The 26,578-nt window shown below is 45.6% G+C and overlaps 3 protein-coding genes across 3 annotated transcripts in view; 2 read left to right on the top strand and 1 right to left on the bottom strand.

Annotated features, from left to right (window-relative positions):
* Positions 1-26,578, top strand: part of LOC140208268 (NACHT, LRR and PYD domains-containing protein 3-like) — a 552,847-nt gene that overhangs the window by 59,704 nt on the left and 466,565 nt on the right. The gene's annotated exons all lie outside the window — the stretch shown is intronic.
* The window catches only part of LOC140208264 (uncharacterized), a 351,814-nt gene continuing 334,708 nt past the window's right edge, over positions 9,473-26,578 (bottom strand). The window contains exon 6 of the mRNA XM_072276834.1: positions 9,473-9,528. Within this exon, the coding sequence (XP_072132935.1) occupies positions 9,473-9,528 (56 nt within the window). The remainder of the gene's footprint in view (positions 9,529-26,578) is intronic.
* Positions 20,660-26,578, top strand: part of LOC140208311 (uncharacterized) — a 30,669-nt gene continuing 24,750 nt past the window's right edge. Inside the window, exon 1 of the mRNA XM_072276899.1 lies at positions 20,660-20,721. The gene's annotated coding sequence lies outside the window, so the exon portion shown is untranslated. The remainder of the gene's footprint in view (positions 20,722-26,578) is intronic.

Here is a 26,578-nt window from a genome sequence, read left to right as displayed (position 1 = left end):
GTACATCAGAGAGTTCACTCTGGGGAGAGGCCGTTCACCTGCTCAGACTGTGGGAAGGGATTTACTCAGTCATCTCAACTGAAGGTACATCGGCGAATTCACACTGGGGTGAGGCCGTACACCTGCTCAGTCTGTGGAGAGGGTTTCACAAAGTCATCTGCTGTACTGAGACACCAGTCAGTTCACACTGGGGAGAGGCCATTCACCTGCTCAGTGTGTGGGAAGGGATTCGTAGAGTCATTTGAACTGAAGGTACATCAGCGAGTTCACACTGGGGAGAGGCCGTTCACCTGCTCAGACTGTGGGAAGGGCTTCATTCAGTCATCTCATCTGAAGGCACATCAGCGAGTTCACACCGGGGAGAGGCCGTTCACCTGCTCAGTCTGTGCGAAGGGATTCACTTGCTCACCTCATCTACTGAGACACCAGTCAGTTCACACCAGGGAGTGACCATTAACTTGCTCAGTCTGTGGGAAGGGATTCAATTGGTCATTTCACATACTGACACACAAGGAAATGTTCGTTCACCTGCTCTGTCAGTGGGAAGGGATTCATTCAATCATCTCAACTGAAGGAACGTCTGCGTGTCCACACTGGGGAGAGGCCGATCACCTACTGTGAATGTGGGGAAGTACTCATGGTGGACATGGACTGTGCCTTTAAATGAGAGAGAGAGAGAAACTGCTTCGTAGCGTGTTTATTTAAGCAAGGTCAGATGACTCTCCCAGAGACACACAGTGGGACACCGGTTACGGCGACCGGTCAGTGAAAGGAGGCCAGTGACAGAGGAGTCACTGGATGGAACTTTCGAGTGCCCACAAGCGAGGATTGAGGATCGATCAGGGTAATTGATCAGTGGCTATCACGGTGTGTGGAAGGGCTGACCCTGTGGAGGCTACCGGTGTGTCTACCCTTGCCTGGGAGGTAGTTTACCCTCGAAGACGGTCCCCTTAGCGATAAGCTGCGTTTGGCTAACTCAAGAGTGGATTTGGAGCCTGACGACGGAAGATCAATGGGACCTGTTTACTCGTTCTTCTCCTAGTGTGGTTTTCACCTTGGATTACAAATACCCCATTCTCTCTCTCTCTCACACCAATTGAACTGAACTTCCTTACATTACCATTGTAAGACTTTAACTCTTGTCACCCGAGCTTTAACGAGTTTGGGAATTATATTTACACACAAGTATATGCATAACACTGCTAACTTTTGATTTACCTGGTTTAAGTTACTATATTAAGTAGTTACTAATATATAGTAGTTTTTAATATCAAAACCAGACTCCAGGTGTGCTCTATTGCTGCTGGTTCATTTAAACCGCTGCATTTACGTAACATAATTGGGGCCTGCGTCCGGGATATGAACAAATTGTTTGGGGGCTGAATTGATTGATTAATGATCGATCTGATTGGGGAAATCCCCTTTGATTTGTCTGAGTGGAAGATCAGCAGCAATGGAGGTTGATGGGTTTCTGACAAAGACAACTCCTGAAGCATTGGATGGCGCAAAGAGGGTTGTGCTGTTGGAAATCGATCAGAAATTAAAACTTCAGGTGAGCACTAAAATGAGGAAGGCTCAGATACAGACATTAATAGTGGAGTATTATGTATCTAAGGAAGTGTTTGATGGATATGTGACAGGGGAGTATTGTGTATCTAAGGAAGTGTTTGACGGAGATGTGACACTGGTGTATTATGTATCTAAGGAAGTGTTTGACGGAGATGTGACGGGAGTATTATGTATCTGAGGAAGTGTTTGACGGAAATGTGACAGCGGAGTATTATCTATCTAAGGAAGGTTTGACGGAGATGTGACAGCGGAGTATTATGTATCTGAGGAAGTGTTTGACAGAGATGTGACAGCGGAGTATTATCTATCTAAGGAAGGTTTGACGGAGATGTGTTGGAAATGTTTGCTGAAAGTAAACCTACTGAGACTGAGCTTCAGCTCCAGTTAGAAAAATTAAAGAGAGAGGCTGAGGATAAGCAAAGACAGCATGAGTTACGACTAAAACAGTTTGAGGCTGAGGAAGCGGACAAACAGAGGAAAGAGGCAGAAAGACAGAGGTGGTTCGAGGTGGAGAGATGGCCGCAAGGAGGTCCAGTGCCAGACCTTGGTGAGAGGTTTAGTGCCCGTTGAGAAGTTAAGTTGGTACCTCCATTTGATGAAGCAGAAGTTGATGAGTCCTTCTTGCATTTTGAAAAAGTGGCTCAGAATCGAAGGTGGCCGAAAGACAGCTGGGCTGTTGTGTTACAAAGTGTAATTCAGGGGAAAGCCCAGCAAGCGTATTCTGCCCTAACACTTGAAGAGGCAGCTAATTATGACTCAGTGAAAGAGGCTGTGCTCAAGCCTTATGAGTTGGTTCCGGACGCTTACAGACAAAAGTTTAGAGATTTGAGGAAATCTGGCAACCAAACATATGTGGAATTTGCCAATGAGAAGTCTGTGTACTTCAATCGTTGGTGCACCTCTGTTGGGGTAAATGAGGATATTAACAACTTGAAAGAGTTGGTTTTGATCGAAGAATTCAAAAGGTGCGTCCCTGATGACATAAAGCTGTATTTAGATGAAAAGGATGCTGCCACTTTGCAGGAGGCTGCTAGATTAGCAGATGAGCTTGTTTTGACCCACAAGGTGAAGTTTACCTCGGATGAGAGCTTCCAAGAGAGTAGCTGGGATGACCAGGGTAAACTAGAAGTGGAAGCTGGGACTAGTGATGAAAGCCTGGAAGAGGAGGCAGTTCCAGTTGCCTGGGTTCAGGTTGTTGAAGCATCTGTAAATCCGCAGGATGCTGAGCGTTGTGTTGAAGCTCAGTTAAAACCTGAAATGTCTGATTTGGTTGGAAGGGAATTCAGTCCTTTTGTGAAGTCTGGATTGGTTTCAGGACCCTTGGTCTTGCTGAGGGAACAGTGGTTTGATGAGAAAGTGGGTGTTATTCTGTTAAATTGAGTTTTGGAATTTGAAAATAAACAACGGGGTTGTTTTTTCAAGTTTGTGGTTTGGAGAGACAGGGCTTGGAGATCTCTCAAAACAAAGTGGAGTGTTATTTTGACCAGGAGAGACCATCTGCGGATGTTGTCATAGGAACATACGGAACCAAAGGTCTTGGGGAATGGAACAAATGATTTGTTTGAAATTTGGGTTGAGCATCGATCCAGGGTATTGATAAGTGACTCTCACAAGCAGACACACAGTGGCAGTGGGTGGAAGCCGTTGCAGAGAAGTGGGGAGGAAGGTTTGAAGCAAAGAACCGAGTGACAAGGGGTCACTGTTTGGACTCTCCCAACAGCCCACAAGGGTGGGTTTGGTTATTGATTCCAGCGAATAGGAATGTGTGATTGTCACATAGTTTGATCCACTGGAGTGGGTCTTTCTGGTTGGGGAATAACATTTGTGAATACCACTTCTGTTTTACCCTTGCCTGGGCGTGGTAGTCCACTGGAAGACGGTATCCCTGTGGTAAATCACTGCTGGAGTTACTTCGTACGTCGTGGAACTGGACAAGTGGCTATCACGTTGTGTGACTGGGGCAACCCTGTGGAATCTACCTGAGTGTGTTACCCTTGCCTGGGTGGTAGTTCCCCCCGAACACGCTACCCCTGTGATAAGCTATCTTTTGGTGATGATGCATAAGTGGATTCTGGTTGAGTAACCTGTGGTCACCACTTTGGGATGACCTGTAGCTGAATTCGGGTGTGGTGTTGTGGTAACCACTCGTGTCAAAAGGATATTCCGTGAAGATCACTGTAGGAGATACTTCGTGTGTGGATCTGGGAACGACAGAGATAAAACCTGCAGCTATTTTTATCCAGTTTATCATCGAGGAAAACAATGTAATTGCCTTCTCTTGACATTCACCTTTGGGATACAAAGGTAGGGCTCTCAGTACCATTGACCTCTGTTTCAGGACTGCCGCAGGTGAAGTTTCGCCGAAGCCTTACTTGAAGTATGTGTCTGATATGAAGAAGGAGCTGCAAAGGCTTATGAGTTGGCTGGGGAGGCAGCTGCCAAGAAGAATCGGAGAAATAAGAAGAGGTGTGACCAGAAAGTGAAGTTCTCCCAACTCCTGCCGGCAGACCGAGTCCTCGTAAGGAATTTGGGATTTCCTGGGAAGCACAGGTTGGCTGATCGCTGGTCGGGCACACCCTATCTGGTGGAGAGTCAGTTGCCCGACTTACCGTTTTCCAAGTGCAGCCCGAGGATGGGAAGGGGCCGGTCAAGATTCTCCATCGGAATCATCTGTCGCCCCTGGGGTGAGATGTACAGATGGAACGGGAGCCCCAGGTGCCGGCTACAACCAGTACTGGGACTCTGCGTCCACGTGGGATGGAGGAAGAGCCCACACCGGGAGAGACGGGCCCGCTCAGAGGAGGATGATGACTCGGACAACTGGTGCATGTGGCTGTTCGCTGAGGCCCCCGTGATTGAGGGGGAGGCTCCTGGCCCTTCCCCCACTGGGTTAGACGGGGTAAGGGTGGCTACTGATGGGCCGTCAGGGGTACCACAGGGCGTTGGAGAGGATGATGTGGGGCCCGAGTGAGAGATAGAGGGTTCCGAGGTGCAGAGGGGTTTGGGTGACCGCTCGCAGGAGGGTTCGCCTCATAGTTTCCATGAGTCTCCTGTAATGTCCGAGGTGGAGGAGTTCGAGGAGGGAGTACACAGGTCACAGAGAAGTAAGGACCCCCCACATAGGTTGGCCTTGATAGCGCCCAGGGAACAGGGTGTGATCTCCACTGTTTCGGGGAGTTATGTCACTGCTTTCTGCACTTGGGTTGGGCTCTGTGTTTTGCAGGAAGGGTTGGCAAATTATCTGAGTGTCATGAGGACATGACTGAATTCTGTGGGGGGAGAATGTAGGCTCTCATTACCATTAACTGTGGTGTTAGCTGTTCAGGCTAACAGAATGGCTTCTCTGTAATGTCACTTAATGCTGTCATGGGTTTCTGTAGCCGAAATGCTTGAGTTAGATTATTTAGATTATGAGGACACTCAGTCCTCGTTTATTGTCATTTAGAAATACATGCATTAAGAAATGATACAATGTTCCTCCAGAGTGATATCACAAAAAAAAAGGACAAACCAAAGACTAACACTGACAAGACCACATAGTTATAACATATAGTTACAGCAGTGCAAAGCAATACCATAATTTGATGAAGAGCAGACCATGGGCACGGTAAAAAAAAGTCTCAAAGTTCCAATCGACTCCTGATAGCAGGCGGCAAAAGGGAGAAATTCTCCCTGCCGTAAACCTCCATGTGCTGACAACAGCCGATGCATTGGAAGCATCCGACCACAGCCAACTCTGAGCCTGTCCGAAAACTTTGAGCCTCCGACTTGCCCCTCCGATACAGCCTCCTGACCACCATCCTCTGCCGAGCGCTTCGACCCCACCCCGGCCACCGAGCAACAAGCAAAGCCGAGGATTCCGGGCCTTCTCCTCCAGAGATTCCAGATCACACGGTAGCAGCGGTAGTGAAGAAGGCATTTCAGAAGTTTCTCCAGATGTTCCTCCGTGCTCTCACGTCTGTCTCCATCAAATCAGGATTGTGCACGGCACCCGACTTGACAGATTACAGGTATCACCACCGGAGTGGCTGCTGCACGCTGCGTCACGCCGCCATCTTCTCCTCCTCCTGCCGATACGGGTGGAACTAATCACTGGAGAATTGTTATGCTATCTTGTATGTCTGAGCTGAGTGGGAGTTCGCCATCTTTTTCGGGAGGCGAGCGAGGAGGCCGGACGTGTGAGGAGCGGACAGCGGTTCCAGGGTGACGGATACTGGAAGTCGGCGGTTTGGACGGTGGCCGAGGGCTCAAAGGGTCGTTGTGGATGGAACCGGAGGTGTGAGCTCCAACGTATTAAAACATTATGTGCACAAACTGATAAACTTACTGCTTTGGTGCCTTTAGGTTATGTGTTTCTACTAACCCATCACTAAGAAATAACAAAAACTGTAATTACTTACTGGCCTTTGGTGTATTGTCTGATATTTGTGTTGGGAGCATTACACCGTATTTACACCGAAGTATTGCACTCGTGGCAGGGCGACGGCTGTTCACCCTAGGTGAACGGGGGTAAATTGGGGCACAGACATTACACAAACATCTCTCATCAATTAACCTGAGGATTGAACTGAACTTCCTTACATAACATTGCTAACTTTTGATTTGCCTGGTTTAAGTTACTATATTAAGTAGTTACTAATAAATAGTGGTTTTTAACATTAAAAACAGACTCCAGGTCTGCTCTATTGCTGCTGGTTCATTTAACCCGTCACGGGGTACGTAACAAGCCTCTCCTTCTCTAATGTCAGGATGAATTTTATCATATTGAGATCACTTGCCCTGAAGGGTTCTTTGAACTTAAGTGACCTAATTAATTCTGGTTCATTACAACACCCAATCCAGAATAGCTGATCCCCAAGAGGGCTCAACGATGAGCTGCTCTAAAAAAGCATCTTGTTGGTATTCTAGGAATTCCTCCTCTTGAGACCAATACCATCCTCATTTTCCTAATCACCTGCATGATAATCCCCCATGTAACATTGCCCTTTTGGCATGCATTTTCTATCTCCCATTGTAATTTGTGGAAAACATACTACTGTTTGGAGGTCTCTATACAATTCCCATCAGGGATTTTTTTTTTTACATTTGCTGTTCCTTAATCCACCCACAGAGATTCTACACCTTCCAACCCTATGCCACGTCTTTCGAATGATCTTATTTAGTATTTTACCAACAGAGCCACACAACCCCACTACCAGCTTGTTCTTTCAAGAAACATATAAGTATCTGGGAAACAAGAGGACCTGCAGATGCTAGAAATCCAGAGAACTACACACAAAGTGCTGGAGGAGCTCAGCATGTCAGGCAGCATCTATGGATGGGAATCAACATTTCGGGCCAAGATGCTTCATCGGGACTCTTGATACCCACGTATTTGGAATATCAACAAGCAAAGACAATAGAAAGTAGTGTGAAATAGGGAAAACCTTTGACAAAATTTAGTCAAGGCTTAAAAAAAACCTGCCAAACCGAGATCAATTGTTAACAAATACAACAAAGGCAATAAACACTTTCATCAATACCAACATTGACTTTTTTTAATGAAAATATTTCAATCAGTAAAATTTACAAAGATAAATAAGAACTGAAATGACAACTTTAGAAAAGACTATTTACACTCAAACCCACTTAGATTAACACTACCTTGGACAGATGGAGGAAGAGAAATAACACACTTGGAAAAAAAAAATCACACAACAGTCAGATAAAACTTCGGAGTATATATTTTCACGAAAACTGAACCGGACTTAACAGTCTGTGTGTATATATGCAATTGTGATAAGAAATACAGACCAGAAACTTAAATGAGAGGCTAACTCAGAAAAATGAATCATCACTGTGGAAGAAAAGATCAACCAGATGTTGACAAGGAAGCATCAAACACCTGACTGAGAGTTGGAGATCTCTTCCCAGAAACAGAGGGGTTCCTTGCAGAAATACAGGACAAGGTGGTTAAGAAAAATAAGAAAAAAATCAAAACTATATGCAAACGTTGTGCAATACAAACAAGCAAGGCAATAAATGCAGGGAATAACAAGAGAAATCAGACACAATTCAACACATTCCAGGATCCTGCAGCAGTTGAACTCAATTTGATTACAATCAAGTGGCAAATATCATTCACCAGAATCTTGCTTTAAAATACAAACTTATGAATGACCTTCATCACTTCATTAAGGCAAAATATATTCGAGCCTGATCCAGTTTTAGAGTCAAAATCTCACAAAGTATATGATAATCAATACATTATTTCAGATAGGGCAATCCATAATAACCATCCGAATATAATATTACAGGATAAACAAGCAGGAACAACTCCCTCAATAGATATAACCATTCCCACCACACACATGTGCCTCGACCAGTGGAGCACCTCACACTGGGATCTTTTTTTTTAAATTACTTTATTTACAATTTTCAATTTTACAAAGACAAAATGTATTGAAGATAAAACAATACCAAGGAAATACAGTACCAGGTGGAGCACGGACAAAACAAATTGAAAACAGAAAACAAAAAGGCTGCCAGACAATTTACAAGATTGCTTAAATAAACTTTCAGAAAAGGAGTGGACACAATAGTAACATCACGGTTTCTCTGTAGCAGAAATGTTTAGGTTATGACTGGAGATAACAGGGTTTTGGAGTGCGGGGCTATCCAATGACAGAAATGTTCTCTCTTGTGAGCCTGGAAGAGAGATTTTCGTGGTCTTTTGCTGGGGAGAGATGAGAAGACGCGAATGGAGAGAGTGGGCTCTTTTTCTTTTTTTTTGTTTTCTTTGCTAACCCTATAGCCAAAGTCAGAATTATAAAGCTCAATCGTTTAATCACATATTGTGTACTGTTTGTTATTTCAGGGAACTGATTTGTAACAGGGAAGACATCGCACAGCATCCACCCAAATGAGATTTCTTAAGCTTCGTTGGGCTGGGGGGGGCTATCACCCCCTATATTAAGCTGCTAGCTGAAGCAATAGTTACATTTGACAAGATGACTGAGTGAATCGCTTCCACATTCACAGCAGGTGAACAGCAACTCCCCAGTGTGAACCTGGTAGTGTGTCATAGGGATAGATAACTGAATGAATCCATTCCCACATTCACAGCAGGTGAATGGCCTCTCCTCAGTGCGAACTCAATGATGCAAATCTGGTTGATTTGGCTGAGAGAATCTCTTCCCAAAGTCTGAGCAGCTCATCGGCCTCTATCCAGTGTGAACTCGCTGGTGTCTCTGCAGCTGAGATGACTGAGTGAATCCCTTCTCACACACTGAGCAGATGAATGGCCACACCCCAGTGTGAACTGACCGGTGTGATTGCAGGTGAGATGACCGAGTGAATCCCTTCCCACAGTCTGAGCAGGTGAATGGCTTCTCCCCGGTGTGAACTCGCTGATGTACCTTCAGTTGGGATGAGCAAGTGCATCCCTTCCCACACACTGAGCAAGTGAATGGCCACTCCCCAGTGTGAACTGACTGGTGACTCAGTAACTGAGATGACAAAGTGAATCCCTTCCCACAATCCGAGCAGGTGAAGGGCCGCTCCCCAGTGTGAACTCGCTGGTGTGCCATTAGGGTGGGTAACTGAGTGAATCCTTTCCCACAGTCCGGGCAGGTGAACAGCCTCTCCCTAGTGTGAACTGTCTTGTGTAACAGTAGGTCGGATGACTGAGTGAATCCCTTCCCACAGTCTGAGCAGGTGAATGGCCTCTCCCCAGTGTGAACTCGCTGATGTACCTTCAGTTGAGATGACCGAGTGAATCCCTTCCCACAGTCTGAGCAGGTGAACGGCCTCTCCCCAGTGTGAACTCGCTGATGTACCTTCAGTTCGGATGACTGAGTGAATCCCTTCCCACAGTCTGAGCAGGTGAATGGCTTCTCCCCGGTGTGAACTCGCTGATGTACCTTCAGTTCGGATGAGCAAGTGAATCCCTTCCCACAGTCTGAGCAGGTGAACGGCCTCTCTCCAGTGTGAATTCGCTGATGTACCTTCAGTTGGGATGACCAAGTGAATCCCTTCCCACAGTCTGAGCAGATGAATGGCCACTCCCCAGTATGAACTGACTGGTGAGCCATTAGGTCAGATGATCGAGTGAATTCTTCCCCACAAATTCAGCAGATAACCAGCCTCCGCCCAGTGTGAACTGAATGGAGTGTCCACAGGTGGAAAGACCGACTGAATCCCTTCTCACACACGCAACAGGTGAATGGCCTTGTCCAGTGTGAACTTGCTAATGTACCTTCAGTTCAGAGGACTGGCTGAATGCATTCCCTCTGTCTGATCAGATGAATGGGTTCCTCCCTGTGTAAAATGATGGGAATGCCAGTCGGTCTGATGATCGAGAGAAACCCTCCCGACAGTCTGAGCAGGAAGGATGGTCGAGTGAATTCCTTGCTCCACTTCTTAAATATCTGGACAGAGACAGCAAAACTGGCGTGTTGTGTTCGAGATTCCAGTAGACAAATTCCTTGTCATTTTTAACCTGTAAAAAAAGATTTACAAAATCCATCAATCAGTGTTGGACAACCTTTCAGATGAGGTCACTTGAGTTGTCAAGGTCTATTCTGGCATCATATTGTTACAGTGAAGTTCAACACAAGTTGGAGAGAGAAATCATCTTGTAACAGGGCACAGAGCTGGAATCTGGAGTGACCATCAAACTCTCTGATGCTCTTTCTGTCTCTATAAGAATGGGGCATTTCTGCCATCTCCAATCTGTGACCTTGCTCAGTTTGACTCTGTCCATTGGTATTATTCCCTGTTCCCACTGAGCTGCATGGGTTCCTGGCCCCACAGTAACTGAAATACTCACACAAATAGCCGGCAGCGCATTCCATGCACCCACCACTCTCTGGGTAAAAAACTTACCCCTGGGATCCCCTGGGTTTCTATTTCCAAGCACCTTAATCTATGCCCCCTCGTGTTAGCCATTTCAGCCCTGGGAATAAACCTCTGGCTATCCACACGATCAATGCTCTCATCATCTTATACACCAAAAAAGGCTCCAAACATAAACAAGAAATTATACATTGCTTTGAGGATTTGGTAGAAGTATACAAAATTTTGAGGGTATAGATAGAGCAAATGCGAGTAGCTTTTTCCACTGAGGTTGGGTGGGATAACAACCAGAGGTCATGGGTCAGTGGGGAAGAATAAAATTTATCGGAAACATTTGGAAAAGCTCTTTACTGAAATGGCCATGAGAGTATGGAATGCACAACTGGTGAATATCAGCTCAGTTTCACCATTTAAAAGAAGTTTGGATGGGAGCCTGGATGGTAGGGGTATGGAGGGCGATGGTCCCGGTGCTGTTAGTTTCATTAGACAGATTAAATGTTCTTTCAGCTTTGACTAGATGAGCCAAATATCCTGTCTCCGTACTGAACTTCTCCATGTTTCTATGACAGAGAAGATGGCCAAACTTGTTTGGAAGGGAAAAGGTAGGAGAGAGAATGAAGCAGCAATGGCTGGAGTTTCTGGGAGCAATTCGGGAGCTGAGTGATCGATACATCCCAAAGAAGTGGAAGCAGTAGAAAGGCGGAAGGACACAACTGTGGATGAAATGAGAAGCCAAAGCCAACATAAAAGCCAAGGAGAGGGCAAACAAAAGAGCAAAAACTATTGGGAAGCTTTTAGAAACCAACAGAAAATGACTAAAAAAAAGATGGATGACCTCGGGGGTGGAATTATGATATTGTAGTCATTTAACAGTCTTGGTTGCACCCGATAGTCTGAGGCATTTAGAGGAACAAAATACCTGGGGCCTCAGTATCTCTTGAAAACCAAGGTTCCCTGCACCAGTAACCTTTCAACTTTTATTTTGGCAGGCACGTACAATCTCTGCACCATCAAAATTTCAATTCTGTAGGCCTCCCACTTACCAAGTACTCCTTTGCCAGAAAACAGCCTGTCCCAAACCACACTTGTCAGATCCTTTCTGAAACCATTAAAATTGAACTTTCTGCAAGTTAGAATCTCAACCCATGGTCCAGACCACTCTTTTTCCATATTTACTTTGAATCTCATAACATTATGATCACTAAATTCTGTCACCAGCCCTGGATCATTTCCTAACAGCTTATTGCACACTTCTACGTCGGGAATTCTACGTACTGATTAAGGGCACATTTGACAAACTCTACCCCAGCTAGTCCTTTTACAGTATGGGAGTCCCTGTCAATATATGGAAAGTTAAAATCATTTACTGAATCAACCTTTGTTTCTTAGCATGGTCTGCGATCTCTCCACAAATTTGTCCCTCAAAATCCCTCAGACCGTCGGGTGCAAACAAGTCCCAATAATGGCTGCAATATCATAATTCCCTGTCCTGAGCTCATTTGGCTTTCCTACGATGCTTCTTGCATTGTGATATACACAGCTCAGCACATTCATCGCACCATGCTCAACCATTTGATTGCTGACTCTGTCTGAGGTCTGAACAACATCTGACTGGTGTCAAGAAAACAAACTCTCCCTCATTGTCACAAAAACAAAGGAGCTGATTGTGGACGAGAGGAGGAATGGAGACAGGCTAACCCCTATTGACATCAATGGATCTGGGGTTGAGAGGGTGAACAGCTTTAAGTTCCTCGGCATAAACATCACTGAGGATCTCACATGGTCTGTACATACTGGCTGTGTTGTGAAAAGAGCACAACAGCACCTCTTCCACCAGAAGCTTGGGATGGGGCCCCAAATCCAAAGAACTTCCTACTGGCACACACATTCCAATAACTTTCCCACTACTGATGTCAGGCTCACAATGTATAATTTCCTAGTTTATTTTTAGAGCCTCTCTTGAACAGTGGAACAACATTGGCTGTTCTCCAATCCTCCAGTACCTCACCTGTCACTCAGGATGATTTAAATATCTGTGCTTGTGCCCCGACAATTTCTGCACTTGTCTGCCGCAGGGTCCTAGGGAACAACTTGTCAGGCCCTGGGGATTGATCTACGCTAATTTGCCTTCAGACAGTAAACACCTCCACCTCTGTAATCTGTACAGGGTCCATGAAGTTGATGCAGATTTGCCTCACTTCTATAGACTCTGTGTCCATCTCCTGAGCCAAAAAAACATCTCTCACATCTATTTTGTCTCCTCATATTGATTACCATTCTGATCTTGCAGAGTATTAATTTTTCCCTTGCAATCTTTTCGCACTTAACATACCTGCAGAATCCATGAGCATTCTCCTTCACCTTGTCTGCTGAGGCAACCTGATGTCTTCTTTTATTTCTTTCATAAGTGTTCACTTGAATTTCCTGTATCTCATAAGTACCCCATTTGTTCCTATCTGCCTGTACCTGGTATGCACCTCCTTTTTATTGATCTGGGGGAGGAAAGCCAAAGGGGTGATGGAGCTGCATGGTGGGAGGTGGGGGTAGAGGGGGGGGGGTTAAACTAAAGTTGCAGGGGGAATGGGAGCCTGAATAACAGAACAGATAGTGGAGGGGTTATGGAGACAGATGTTGTTCAGTCCTCAGACAAATTCAGGAATGAGAAACGTTGAGCATGGTGCAGTAAATATGCTCAATCTTGTATATTTCAATACAAGGAGCAGTGTAGGAAAGGCAGATGTGTTCAGGGCATGGATCAACACCTGGAATTAAGATAATAGGATCTGGCAACTGTGGACTGGGACAGGCTGCTTTATGGAAAAGGTGTGCTTGGTAAATGGGAGGCCTTCAAAGTGAAGTTTTCAAAGTACAAAGCGGGTGTGTGTTTGTCAGAATAAAAGGTAAAGATAGAGACTGTAGGGAACCTTGGTTTTCAAGAGATATTGAGACCCTGGGGAAGCACAAAATGGAGCTGCAGAACAGGGATAGGCAGGCAGGTTCTTATGGAGTATAAGAAATGCAGGAGAACACATAAGAAATTTAAAAAAAAAAGCACAGCAGCTCTTTCACCTCAGACGGTTGAAGAAATTGGGGATGGGGCCCAAAATCCTAAAAACTTTCTACAGGGACACAACTGAGAGCATCCTGACTGGCTGCATCACTGCCTGGTATGGGAACTGTACTTCCTTTAATCACAGGAACCTGCAGAGAGTGGTGCGGACAGCCCAGCACATCTGTAGATGTGAACTTCCCACTATTCAGGACATTTACAGAGACAGGGGTGTAAAAAGGCCCCAAAGGATATTGGGGACCCAATTCACCACAACCACAAACTGTTCCTGCTGCTCCCATCCAGGAAACGGTACCACAGCAAAAGGACCAACAGGCTCCGGGACATCATCTTCCACCAGGCCGTCAGACTGATTAATTCATGCTGATACAATTGCATTTCTATGTTATATTGACTGTCCTGTGTACAAACTATTTATTATAAATGACTATAAATTACACATTGCACATTTAGATGGAGACATAATGTAAAGATTTCTACTCCTCATGTATATGAAGGATGTATGTAATAAAGTCAATTCACCCTCCCCACTATCTGTTCTGTCATTCTGGCTCCCATTCCCCCTACAACTTATTTGAACCACATCACCCTCTCCCCACACTAGCACTAGCGAGCCTCACCACTGGGATATTAGTCCCCTCTCACCCCTTTGACTTTCCTCTGTCAGTGATCCCCCCGACAGTGTCTAAAGTGGGTCCACCTGTTGTTGTGCGGGACGGACACAAGATTACTCTGCGATGGCCATTTCACCTCATTCCCCTTCCCGACTCTCACCCAGTTTCCCGTGTCCCGCACCTGGGGTGTACCTCACCTCTCCTCATCTCACATGGGGTAGAACAAAGGTGATTTTCTCAACAGCTGATGCAAAAGATTTTGTTCCCTCGGAGGGAAATGGAAATAAATCAGAAACCGGACATTTACTTTCGGATTTGTTCCGCTTTCACGGTAAATCGCGCCTTGGCCGGGTGACGGATTCATCGGGGATAACGCCCTCTCGGCTGGTCCACCTCGGCTATTGGTTGTAAGAAGTGATTGACATCGCCTCGCACCAATGGGAATAGCGAGGTGCCTGAATCCTCTGTTGACAGCAGTGGGGGGAGGGACTGGTCACGTGATTAGTAGTCCAGCCGTTAAACCGATAAAGCTCGAGCTCACCAGCGCGTGGGTGACGTAAGACACGGCGCACGTGAGGGCAGATCCCGGTGTGGGGAGCCCATCTGTGACGTCAGGCGCGAGCGTGCACCTGTGTGACGTCACCTGTGGGGGAGCGCTCGTATTTAGAAACACCTGAATGGACGTTTCTGATGATTTCGGTGGGACAACAACATTAATCACGGGTTTCATCACTGAATCCAGTGTTGTGAGATGTAAAGTCCCCTGTTATGTGTCCGGCTGTGCCGTGTTGTTGGTGGAGTGGGCAGCCTGGTGTTTGTCTCGATTCGGGTCACAACACCAGAATTGCCAGCGGGGTCCACACACAGTGTATTAGTCAACAGAAAACCTCTCATCCCTGCAGTCTCTGTTTCCTGGTAAACTCAACACCCTGACAATGTGGACCAGAGACACCCCTTCCTCTCAGAGTCAGGGGATCACTCAGACAGCTGATCGCTGAGAGGAATTATATTTATTGGTCATTAAAGTTCACCCAGATTGGTTTGGACGGATTTGATGTGGAGTTCGGGGTGTCACAGTGAAAGGGCCGGACGGCCGAACTCTCTCCGTTGTCCAAACATCCTTCCAGGTGAGGCGACACTTCACCTGTGAATCTTCCGGGGTCGCCCGTTGTGTCCGCTGCTCCCGATGCGGCCGCCTCGACACTGGTGACACCAGATCCTCCGCAGTTGTGCGGGGTAGGGTTGTGTTTTTTTTGGGGGGATGTTGATGTTATTGTTCCCTTTTGTGCGGGAGGGGTGGGTTTTGGGGGTTGATGATCGCAATGCCGTTCTTTTTATGCGGGGGTGGGGTGGGAGTTTGATTTTTCTGTCTGATCGACTTTCATGCTCTTTCTTTGTTTCGTGGCTCTCTGGAGAATAGAAAAAAAACTCAGCGTTATTTATGGATACCTGCTTTGATAATAAGTAAAGCTTTGAACTATCCGCTCAGAGCGGGACTTCCGGTGTTCAAACATTTTCATTCCCATTCCCATTCCGACGTGTCAACCCATCGCCTCCTCTTGTGCTAAGATGAGGCCACCCTCAGGGTCCAGGATCAGCACCTTATATTCCGTCTCGGTAACCCCCTCCTCAACCTGATGGTATGAATATCGATTTCTCCTTCCGGTGAACAAATCTCCCCCTCACCCCTCCCTCCCACTCCCTTTCTTCCTCTCTGACTTTTCACCCCCTCTCACCTGCTGATCACTTCTCTCTGGGTCCACTGCTCCATCCCTTCCTCCTATTCTCCACTCTCCTCTCCTATTAGATTCTATTTTCTTCTGCAAATGAGCTTTCCCACCTATCTGGCTTCACCTATCACATTCCAGCGAGACATTTCCTCGCCCGCCCCGATTTTATTCAGATATTTCCCCCATTTCATCTCAGTCCTGAAGGAGGGTTCAACTGGAAACGTCGACTGTCGACTCTTTTCGATAGTTGCTGTCCGGCCTGCTGAGTTCCGCCAGCATTTTGTTTGTGTTGCTTTGGATTTCCAGCGTCTGCAGACTTTGTCGTGTTTGTGATTTGCCTCTCCTTTGTCCCTCCCGACTCCGGCCACCGGTGGTGCAGTGGCGAACCTCCTGCTAAACGCAGGCACTTTGCCGGTGTTCCTCCAATACGGGCAGCAGTGAGTTGGGCCTGATCTTGGGTTTGAGCAAATCTTTGAGTGATTATGCAGAAAGTTCGACGTTAATAACTTTTTTTGGTATTTCTGTTTCAGATATTGAAAATTTGCTAGGTTTTCTAAAATTGACTTCTTCCACCTAAGGACACGAACTGACCAATCACCTCTCGTAAGTCACACCCAATTTGTGTACCTGCTCATTTCGTGTACTGGGCAACTTTCTTTGCCCCATTCATGTAATGAGAAGGTATAAAAATTGGGTGTGACATTATAAATATATATATATATTATATATGTGTGACATTATTTATATATGTGTGTGTGTATGTATGTATACACACACATATACAGATATACATATATGCATATACTGGAGGGAGGAGAAGATGGCGATTCGATGCAGTGCGCACGGCCGTTCGGAATGAATATCGTGTGTGCAACTAGGGTGCCGTGCACAATCTGGATTTGATGGAGACAGCCGTGAGAAGCACGGAGGAGCACCTGGAGTAACTTTTGAAATGCCTGCTTCGCTGCCGCTGGTACTGTGCAATGGAGAATCTCCAGAGGGGAAGGTCCCAAATCCCCGGCTTTGCCTATTGCCTGTTGCCGGAGCCGGGGTCGGAACGCTCGGCAGAGATGGTGCTCGGTGCTCGGAGTCGGAGAGCTGGTCGGAGGCTTGGAGTTTTCGGATGGACTCGTAGTCGGACTGTGGTCGGATGCTTCCAGGATGCTGCATCGGCAAGTTGGAGGTTAACTGTCTGCGTGAGATGATGGGACTTTCGAGGGACTTTGAGAATTTTACCGTGCCCATGGTCTGTTCTTCATCAAATTACGGCATTGCTTTGCACTGTTGTAACTATATGTTATAATTATGTGGTTTTTGTTAGTTTTTAAATCGGTTTGTCATGTGTTTCCGTGATATCATTCTGGAAAAAAAACATTGTACCATTTCTTAATGCATGCATTACTAAATGACAATAAAAGAGGACTGCGTGTTCTCATAATCTAATCAAATCTAATCTAATATACATATATATGTGTGTGTGTATTTTATATATATATATATGAATGACTAGGGCTTCTTATAATATCAAGCACTAAACCAAGATGAAAGAAATACATGAATTGCAGAGCTAAAGAGAAATACAGTGGTAGTTTTGACATTAACAAGACCATAGCCTATCAGTGCATTTCAGTGTATAACTGGTACAATAAAACATATAATACTTAATTTAATAATATGACAAAGTATTGCAAGTTTGCACTCACACATTATCAGAAAATATAATTAGCAAGCAAGTAAAGTAACATTGTTTGCTTAAAGCCGTAGGGTTGTAGCTGAGAAAAATTTACTATTGTATTAGCGAGTTCTATGTCAATGCATCGGATGACAGTATTGATGGCCCGCTGGCCAAATGTACGAATGAAGTCGAATATTGAAAGGACTGGATAGAGATGTCGTGGAGGGCTATAGTATCTGGTTATCACAATGCCCTAAATACAACTTTAATATACAAATGATAGGCTTGCTCCCCGGCTTGAGATTCTGAATTGGAGAATGGCGCTTTATTCACAAAATCCTCAGAGCCCACAGTGACCGTGCACTGATCCCAGCAATGGAACCCGCCACTGCAGCCCCACAGTGCACTGTGTACAGATTGCAAAACTACGAAAGAGTATGGGAATAGCCTCCCCTCCCCCAACTCCGCTCTTTCTGCGTCACCAGCAGACTGGGACATCTCACATCTCGCTGCCTCCGCCAGGCCATTAAACTGTGAAGAACTGTGGTCAGGGACTGATCTCTGGAATATTCCAAACGCTACCTCCTTCCGGTCTGAAAACGACCCACTCATCCAAACACACACTACCGGCAGTTTATCGATCGCCAACGAAAAAGCCTAATCACCTACTCCTGAAGGTCAATACCATTGCTGACTCTGAGTTTACCACCGTCAGATGCCAGGAGGGACATAATAATCAGAAAGTCTCTAGTCGCAGCCGTGTAAATAAAATGTGATCTTAGTGGGTGTGTGGCGCATGCTCAGAATGCGAAGGAGACAGACAAACTGAGCCAAGTCACAGACTGAGGAAGGGGAGGAATGATCCATTTTGATACCGAGAGGGAAGCAGGGAGTTTATTATTGTGCCTGATGCCAGAACTGTAGACAGTTAGAAGATAAAATCTTGTTCCTCCAAATTGTTTTGAGCTGTGACAGTGTTTTATCAGAAGGCACCATGGAGACTAAAATTATCTGAGTTGAAATGTTGTCCTTCACCCACTGACGTGCTTTGTAAACTTTTAACAGGGTAGAAAAGTCAAAGGATTTGTGTATGGGAATCTCAAACACAACAGCACGTTGGTCCCGCTGTTTCTGTCAGTTCACCAGCGCTTGAATGTCGCCGATCCTTGAATGTGGGGACGGAGATGCTGGAGAAGACGGCGCCCCACTCGCTGCAAGGAGAGCCCGGTCACGTGTCCATGTCCGTGATCTGATTGGATACATTGCCATGACGTTGATAGCAGTGTGACGTCATTCACTGGCTCTCATTTTGGAAGGGATTCAGTGGGACATCCCAGATACACCAACAGCTTCGCCCTGGGAAGCGGCCGTTCACCTGCTCCGTGTGTGCGAAGAGACTCATTCAGTTAACCCACCTTGTGATGCTCCGTGAGTTCACAATAAATAGAGACCACATTTCTGCCCGGAGTGAGTAAAGAGATTTACTCAATCATCCCAGCTGCTGCAACACCAGTAATTTCACATCAGGGAGGAAGGTCAAATTAGCTCCGTGTTAAATCACGGTGACTGACGGCAGCTGCAGGTTCATGAGGGATTGTTACTGACAGATTCTGCAGTTCTTGCGGCTGCTCATCGCACCCAGGACTGAATCCTGGTCACTGAGGATTGGAGGAGTCCGTTCTGCTGATGTTATCCTTAAACTAGACTGATGTTTAATATTGTGGATCTTTGAAAGATAAATCAGTTCTGTATCATATCCTGTGTAATTACTGTCTCTACCACACTCACAACGTACACTAGAGAGGCCACTCAGCCCGTCTGATCCCTGCCCATGTTTCTGTTCCATATCAGTATATGAACATCTATCCTTGCTGTTCCCCTCTCACCCTCCCTGTGATGACAGGTTGCAGCCAGTTATCACTGCGTGGGATAGGAGACTTCCCTTGAATTTCATAAAATTCATAGAAATCATAGAAATCTACAGCACATTACAGACAATTTGGCCCGAGGTTGTGGGTAACTTACTCTAGAAACTGCCGCGAATTACCCTACCGCATAGCCCTGCATTTTCCTAATCTCCATGTAGCTATCTAGGAGTCTCTTAAAAGACCCAATTTTATCCGCCTCTACCACCGTCGCTGGCAGTGCATTCCACACACACACCACTCTTTGTTTAAAAAAAAACTTAGCTCTGACATCTCCTCTGTACCTCCTTCCAATCACCTTAACCCTATGCCTCCTCATGTTGGCCGTTTCAGCCCTGGGAAAAAGCCTCTGACTATCCACACGACCAATGCTTCTAATCATCCTATACGCCTGCATGAATGTCCTGCATGATTTTCTCCAGTCTGCATAAGACGACGAGCTCACTGTGGTTTTGATTTTCCCCAGGGCTCAGGACGAAGTTGGTTAAACTCCTTCTTCCCTGCTGTTTTCAATGTTTGGGTCATTTTCACTCATTTCAAAGGACTGTGCTTCAGACAGCTGGGTTGTTGCAATGCACCTCTAAAGTTTGGCAGCAGACTAGCGAGTGAATCTTTGAATGTGCAGAGTCAGAAACCAAAGGGTTGCCAGCCTGAGTCAGGGCTCTGGGGCTCAAGAGAGAGATGGGGTCTGGCGTTTATGAGGAGGAAGAAGAATGAGACCAGCATGACGTGGCAACAAATGAAAGATCAGAAACATTTGGAAACTGCTTGATCGAAAAAAAGATGGTTATTTTTTGCAAATTACTGGTGGAAATCAACAGATCAGGCAGCAAATGTGGAGAGAATAAATAGACAACATTTAGGCCGAGCTCCTTCAACATGCCTGGACTGTATACTCCTCTGCTGAGCTGCTGCCTGAACTGCAGAGTTCCTCCAGCATTTTGTGTGTGTGCGTCTCTGTATTTCCAGCAACTGCAGAATCTCTTGTGTTTCATATCTGTATTTGTAAGAGGATTGTACTTTGGCATTAGATACACGTTGATATTAAGTAAATTGTTTATGGGAGCCACTTTCTGCGTTAAAACAGCTGCTGAATTTTCTATACACACAAAAAAAACGGAGATATGGACATGAAACCGGTGCTTGCAGACACTGTTAATGGCACCGTGATTACCCATAAAACCCTGCGTATGAAGTTTCGCTGCCGCTGAAGCGCCGATCAAATGCGCAGGCGTCTGGATCGATGATGTTCGAATGCACGCATGCGCACATAATACAGAGGGCCTCAGGCGGAGCGGTACAGGTAAGAGGAAATTGGCGGGCGGTTATTTGTCAACACCGACTTCGGGTAGTTGCTGTGACTCCGGACTCCGTGACCCGCAATCCCGGGACAGTCCTGCTCTCTTCCCTCTCTCTCAGCCCCACCATCCGTACACGGGCCCCGGGGAGCTTCCGGCTGATGAGGGAATGGGAACCGATGGGTCTCTCAGACAGAGCTGAGCTCCAGCTGTCTAAATGCAAGGATCGGGAACTCGGAGAAAGGGAACAAAATCTTTTACATCAGCTGTTGTGAAAATCACCTTTGTTCTGCCTCCAGTCACAAACAAGAGAAAATCTGCAGATGCTGGAAATCCGAGCAACACACACAAATTGCTGGAGGAACTCAGCATTAGTACTCTTTTCCATAGATGCTGCCTGGCCTGCTGAGTTCCCCCAGCATTTTGTGTCTGTTGCTTGTTCCACCCCCTCTTGTTCTGGACTTTCTACCCGTGAGAACATGTTTTGTCCCACTCTCTCTGGGTACATAATGATATCAAACACCTTTGTCCAGGGCAACAAGTAGCTTTCACATCACAAATGTGCCAGACTCCAATGAGACAGACTACTGCCCTTCCCTTCATATTCATTGGCATTGCCATCACTGAGTTCACCACCGTCAGTCACCTGGGGGAGGGTTCAGGGGAAATATTTGTGTACAGTACAGAAACTGGTGTTACCTGTGTGTATTGTGGTGATGCAAAAGTTGCTGGAGAATTTGCAAGTGGGAAGAAGTGGAGTGATATTTGGAAATCTGACCTTTTTAAGAGTCATTTAGCAAGCAAACCACATATGGACGGTGTGGAACAGTTGTGGAGAGAAAATCCTTCATTACCCGCTACAGGCCTACTATACAGGTTGTGTGAGAGTGCAGATGAACTTGATCAAACCCATAGGACAGCACAGTTCTTATTGACAGTGATTTGCTAGCTGTTAAAATGAATGGCTCTCTATTTAAAATTCACTGTGCACGTATTGTCACTGAGTAAAAAATTGCATAATACAAGCTTTATGTGCACACTGGTCATTACAAATTAGAGGGGACATTGGTGGGAAGGTGGGGAGACCTCCAGTGTCCCTGATGCCCTCACTTACAAGATGTACATCCAGCTGCAGCTTGTAACCCTGCACTTTACGTAGTTGGAACTTGAAATGGATGAATTTTGGATCAGGTGGGAGTCGGAAGGGGTGATAGATATGACATGAAGAGAGGTGAGTTACACCCAAGGTGCGGGACACAGGAAACTGGGTGAGAGTCAGGAAGGGGAATGAGGTTAAATAGCCATTGCAGAGTACTCTTGTGTCCAACCCGCCAACAACAGGTGGACCACTTTAGAAACTGTTGCAGGGGATTACCTGGTAGAGGAAAGTCAAAGTGGTGATAGGGGATTTGTTAGTTAGGGGAACAGAACAAGAGGGGACCAATATCATAGTGGTAAGGCTTGCTAGTGCTAGTGTGGGGAGAGGGTGATGTGGTTAAAATAAGTTGTAGGGGGAATGGGAGCCAGAATGACAGAACAGATAGTGGAGAGGCTGAATTGAATTGAATTGACTTTAATACATACATCCTTCATATACATGAGGAGTAGAAATCTTTACGTTACATCTCTGACTAAATGTGCAATGTGTAATTTATAGTCATTTATAATAAATAGTTTGTACATAGGACAGTCAATATAACATAGAAATGCAATTGTATCAGCATGAATTAATCAATCTGATGGCCTGGTGGAAGATGATGTCCCGGAGCCTGTTGGTCCTTTTGCTGTGGTACCGTTTCCTGGATGGAAACAGCAGGAACAGTTTGTGGTTGTGGTGAATTGGGTCCCCAATATCCTTTGGGCCCTTTTTACACACCTGTCTCTGTAAATGTCCTGAAATAGTGGGAAGTTCACATCTACAGATGTGCTGGGCTGTCCGCACCACTCTCTGCAGGTTCCTGCGATTAAGGGAAGTACAGTTCCCATACCAGGCAGTGATGCAGCCAGTCAGGATGCTCTCAGTTGTGTCCCTGTAGAATGTTCTTAGGATTTGTGGCCCCATCCCGAACTTCTTCAACCGTCTGAGGTGAAAGAGGTGCTGTTGTGCTTTTTTCACAACACAGCCGGTATGTACAGACCATGTGAGATCCTCGGTGATGTTTATGCCGAGGAACTTAAAGCTGTTCACCCTCTCAACCCCAGATCCATTGATGTCAATAGGGGTTAGCCTGTCTCCATTCCTCCTGTTGTCCACAATCAGCTCCTTTGTTTTTGTGACAATGAGCGAGAGGTTGTTTTCCTGACACCAGTCAGATGTTGTTCAGACCTCAGATAGAGTCAGCAATCAAATGGTTGAGCATGGTGCAATGAATGTGCTGAGCTGTGTATATCACAATGCAAGAAGCATCGTAGGAAAGCCAGATGAGCTCAGGACGGGGAATTATCATATTGTACCTTGGTTTTCAAGAGATATTTAGGCCCCAGTTATTTTGTTACTCTAAATGCCTCAGACTGTTGGGTGCTACCAAGACTCATTAGTGACTACAATATCATAATTCCACCCCCTGAGCTCATCTGACTTTTTTTTTAATCGTCTTCTGTTGGTTTCTAAAAGCTTCCCAATAGTTTTTGCTCTTTTGTTTGCCCTTTCTTTTGCTTTTATGTTGGCTTTGGCTTCTCATTTCAGCCACGGTTTTATCCTCCTGCCTTTCCAATGCTTCCACTTCTTTGGGATGTATCTGTCACTCAGCTCCCGAATTGCTCACAAAAGCTCCAGCCATTGCTGCTCCATTGTCACTCCTACCTTTTCCCTTCCAAACAAGTTTGTCCAGCTTGTCTGTCATAAAAATATGGAGTAGTTCGGTACGGAAACAGGGTATTTGACCCATCTAGTCAATGGTAAAAAAAATTTAATCTGTCTAATGCAACTACCTGCACTGGGACCATCGCCTCCATACCCCACCATCCAGGTACCTATCAAACTTCTCTTAATTGTGAAATCGAGCTCATATTCACCACTTGTGCTGACATCTCATTCCACACTCTCACGACCATTTCAGTGAAGAGCTTTTCCACGTGTTCCCATTACATTTTCTCCTTCCCCACTTACCCATGACCTCTGGTTGTCATCCCTCCCAACCTCAGTGGAAAAAGCTGCTTGCATTTACCCGATCTATACCCTTATAATTTTGTATACTTCTAACAAATCTTCAAAGCAATATATAATTTCTTTGTTTATGTTTGGAGCCTTTTTTAGGTGTATAAGATGATGAGGGGCATTGATCGTGTGGATCGCCAGAGGTTTTCCCCTCGGGTTGAAATGGCTAACACGAGGGGCATAGTTTTAAAGTGATTGGAAATAGATACTGAGGAGATGTCAGGGTTAAGTTTTTTTACACAGAGAGTGGTGGGTGCGTGGAATGCACTGCCAGCAGTGGTGGTCGAGGCAGATACAATAGGGTCTTTTAACAGCCTCTTAGATTGGTACACGGAGCTCAGTTAAATAGAGGTCTATGTGCTAGGGAAATTCCAGGCAGTTTCTAGAGTAAGTTACATGGTTGGCACCACATTGTGGGCTGAATGGCCTGGAATATGCTGTAGATTTCTATGTTCTATGTTGAAGAGCGAAATGACTTTGGCTATCCTACAATCCTCTGATAACTCCCCTGTCACTAAGGATGATTTAGTTATATCTGCTAGGGCCCCAACGATTTCTGCACTGCCTCCCGTGGGATCCAAGGGAGCACCTTGTCATGCCCTGGAGATTTATCCACCCTAATCTGCCTCAGGATGGCAATCATCTCCTCTTCTTTAATCCGTACAGGGTCCACGATTTTAATGCCGCTTTTCCACAATCCCATAAATGAGATGAAAAATATATTTGAGATAGAACCATAGAAACTACAGCACAGAAACAGGCCCTTTGGCCCTTCTTGGCTGCGCCGAACCATTTTCTGCCTAGTCCCACTGACCTGCACACGGACCATATCCCTCCATACACCTCCCATCCATGTATCTATCCAATTTATTCTTAAATGTTAAAAAAGAACCCGCATTTACCACCTCGTCTGGCAGCTCATTCCATACTCAGATCTCCCCCATCTGCTTTGGTTCCACACATGGTTTGCCATTCCGGTCTTCCAGAGGACCAATTTTGTGCATTGCAGTCCTTTTGCTCTTAATCTATCTCCAGAATCCCTGAGGATTATCCTTCATCTTTTCTGCAAGGGGAATCTCATGCCTTTTAGCCATCCTGATTTATTTCTTATGTGTTCTCTTGCATTTCTTATACTCCATAAAAACCTACCTGCCTATCCCTGTTCTGCAACTCCATTTTGTGCTTCACCAGGGTCTCAATATCTCTTGAAAACCAAGGTTCCCTACAGTTTCTATCTTTACCTTTTATTCTGACAGGCACATACCTGCCTTGTACTTCAAAATTTCGGTTTGAAGGCCTCCCATTTACCAAGCGCACCTTTGCCATAAAGCAGCCTGTCCCAATCCACAGTTGCCAGATCCTAGTGTCATAATTCCAGGTGTTGATCCATGTCCTGAACACATCCGCCTTTCCTACGCTGCTCCCTGTATTGAAATGTACAGGATTGAGCATATTCACTGCACCATGCTCAATGTTTTTAATTCCTGACTTTGCCTAAGGACTGAACAACATCTGTCTCCACAACACCTCTACTATCTGTTCTGTTATTCAGGCTCCCATTCTCCCTGCAACTTTAGTTTAACCCTCCCCTACCCCCTCCTCCCATCATGCAGCTCCATCACCCCTTTGGCTTTCATCTCGCAGATCAATAAAAAGGAGGTGCATACCAGGTACAGGCAGGTAGGAACAAATGGGGTACTTATGAAGTACAGGAAATTCAGGTGAACACTTATGAAAGAAATAAAAGAAGGCATGAGGTTGCCCCAGCAGACAAGGTGAAGGAGAATCCTCATGGATTCTGCAGATATGTTAAGTGCGAAAAGATGGCAAGGGGAAAAACTAATTCTGTGGAAGGTCAGAATGGTAATCGATATGAGGAGACAAAATAGATGGGGGAGATATTTTCTGCATCCGTATTTACTCAGGAGATGGTCACAGAGTCTATAGAAGTGAGGCAAAGCAGCATCAACTTCATGGACCCTGTACAGATTACAGAGGTGGAGGTGTTTGCTGTCTTAAGGCAAATTAGCGTGGAAAACCCCCCCGGGCCTGACAAGTTGTTCCGTGGGACTCTGCGGCAGACAAGTGCAGAAATTGTCGGGGCCCATGCACAGATATTTAAATCATCCTTCGTGACAGGTGATGGACAGGTGACTGATTGCAGGACAGCCAATGTTGCTCCGCTATTCAAGAAAGGCTCTAAAAATAAACTAGGTATTTATATATATTGGTGAGCCTGACATTAGTAGTGGGAAAGTTATTGGAATGTGTGTGCAGGAGACGGATATACAAGTATTTGGATTGATGTGGACTGATTAAGGATAGGCAGCAGATCATGTCTATCCAATCTTATAGAGTCTCTCGAGGAAGTTATCAGGAAAGTGGATGAAGGCAAGGCAGTGGATGTTGTCTACATGGACTTTAGCAAAAGCACTTGACAAATTCTCATATGGGAGTTTGGTCAAGAAGGTTCAGTCACTCAACATTCAAGATGAGATAGTAAATTGGATGAGACACTGTCTTTGGGAGAAGCCAGAGTGTGGTAGCAGATGGTTGCCTCTCTGACCACATCCTGTGACTAGCGGTGTGCCACAGGGATCAGTGCTGGATCTGTTACTGTTTGTCATCTATATCAGTAATCTGGATGATAGTGTGGTTAACTGGATCCGCAAATTTGTGGATGACACCAAGACTGGGGGTGTAGT

The sequence above is a fragment of the Mobula birostris genome, chromosome 13, assembly GCF_030028105.1.
Source record: "Mobula birostris isolate sMobBir1 chromosome 13, sMobBir1.hap1, whole genome shotgun sequence".
NCBI lineage: Eukaryota > Metazoa > Chordata > Chondrichthyes > Myliobatiformes > Myliobatidae > Mobula > Mobula birostris.
Note: the sequence above shows the minus strand (reverse complement) of the source record. Positions and strands in the feature narration are given on the sequence as shown.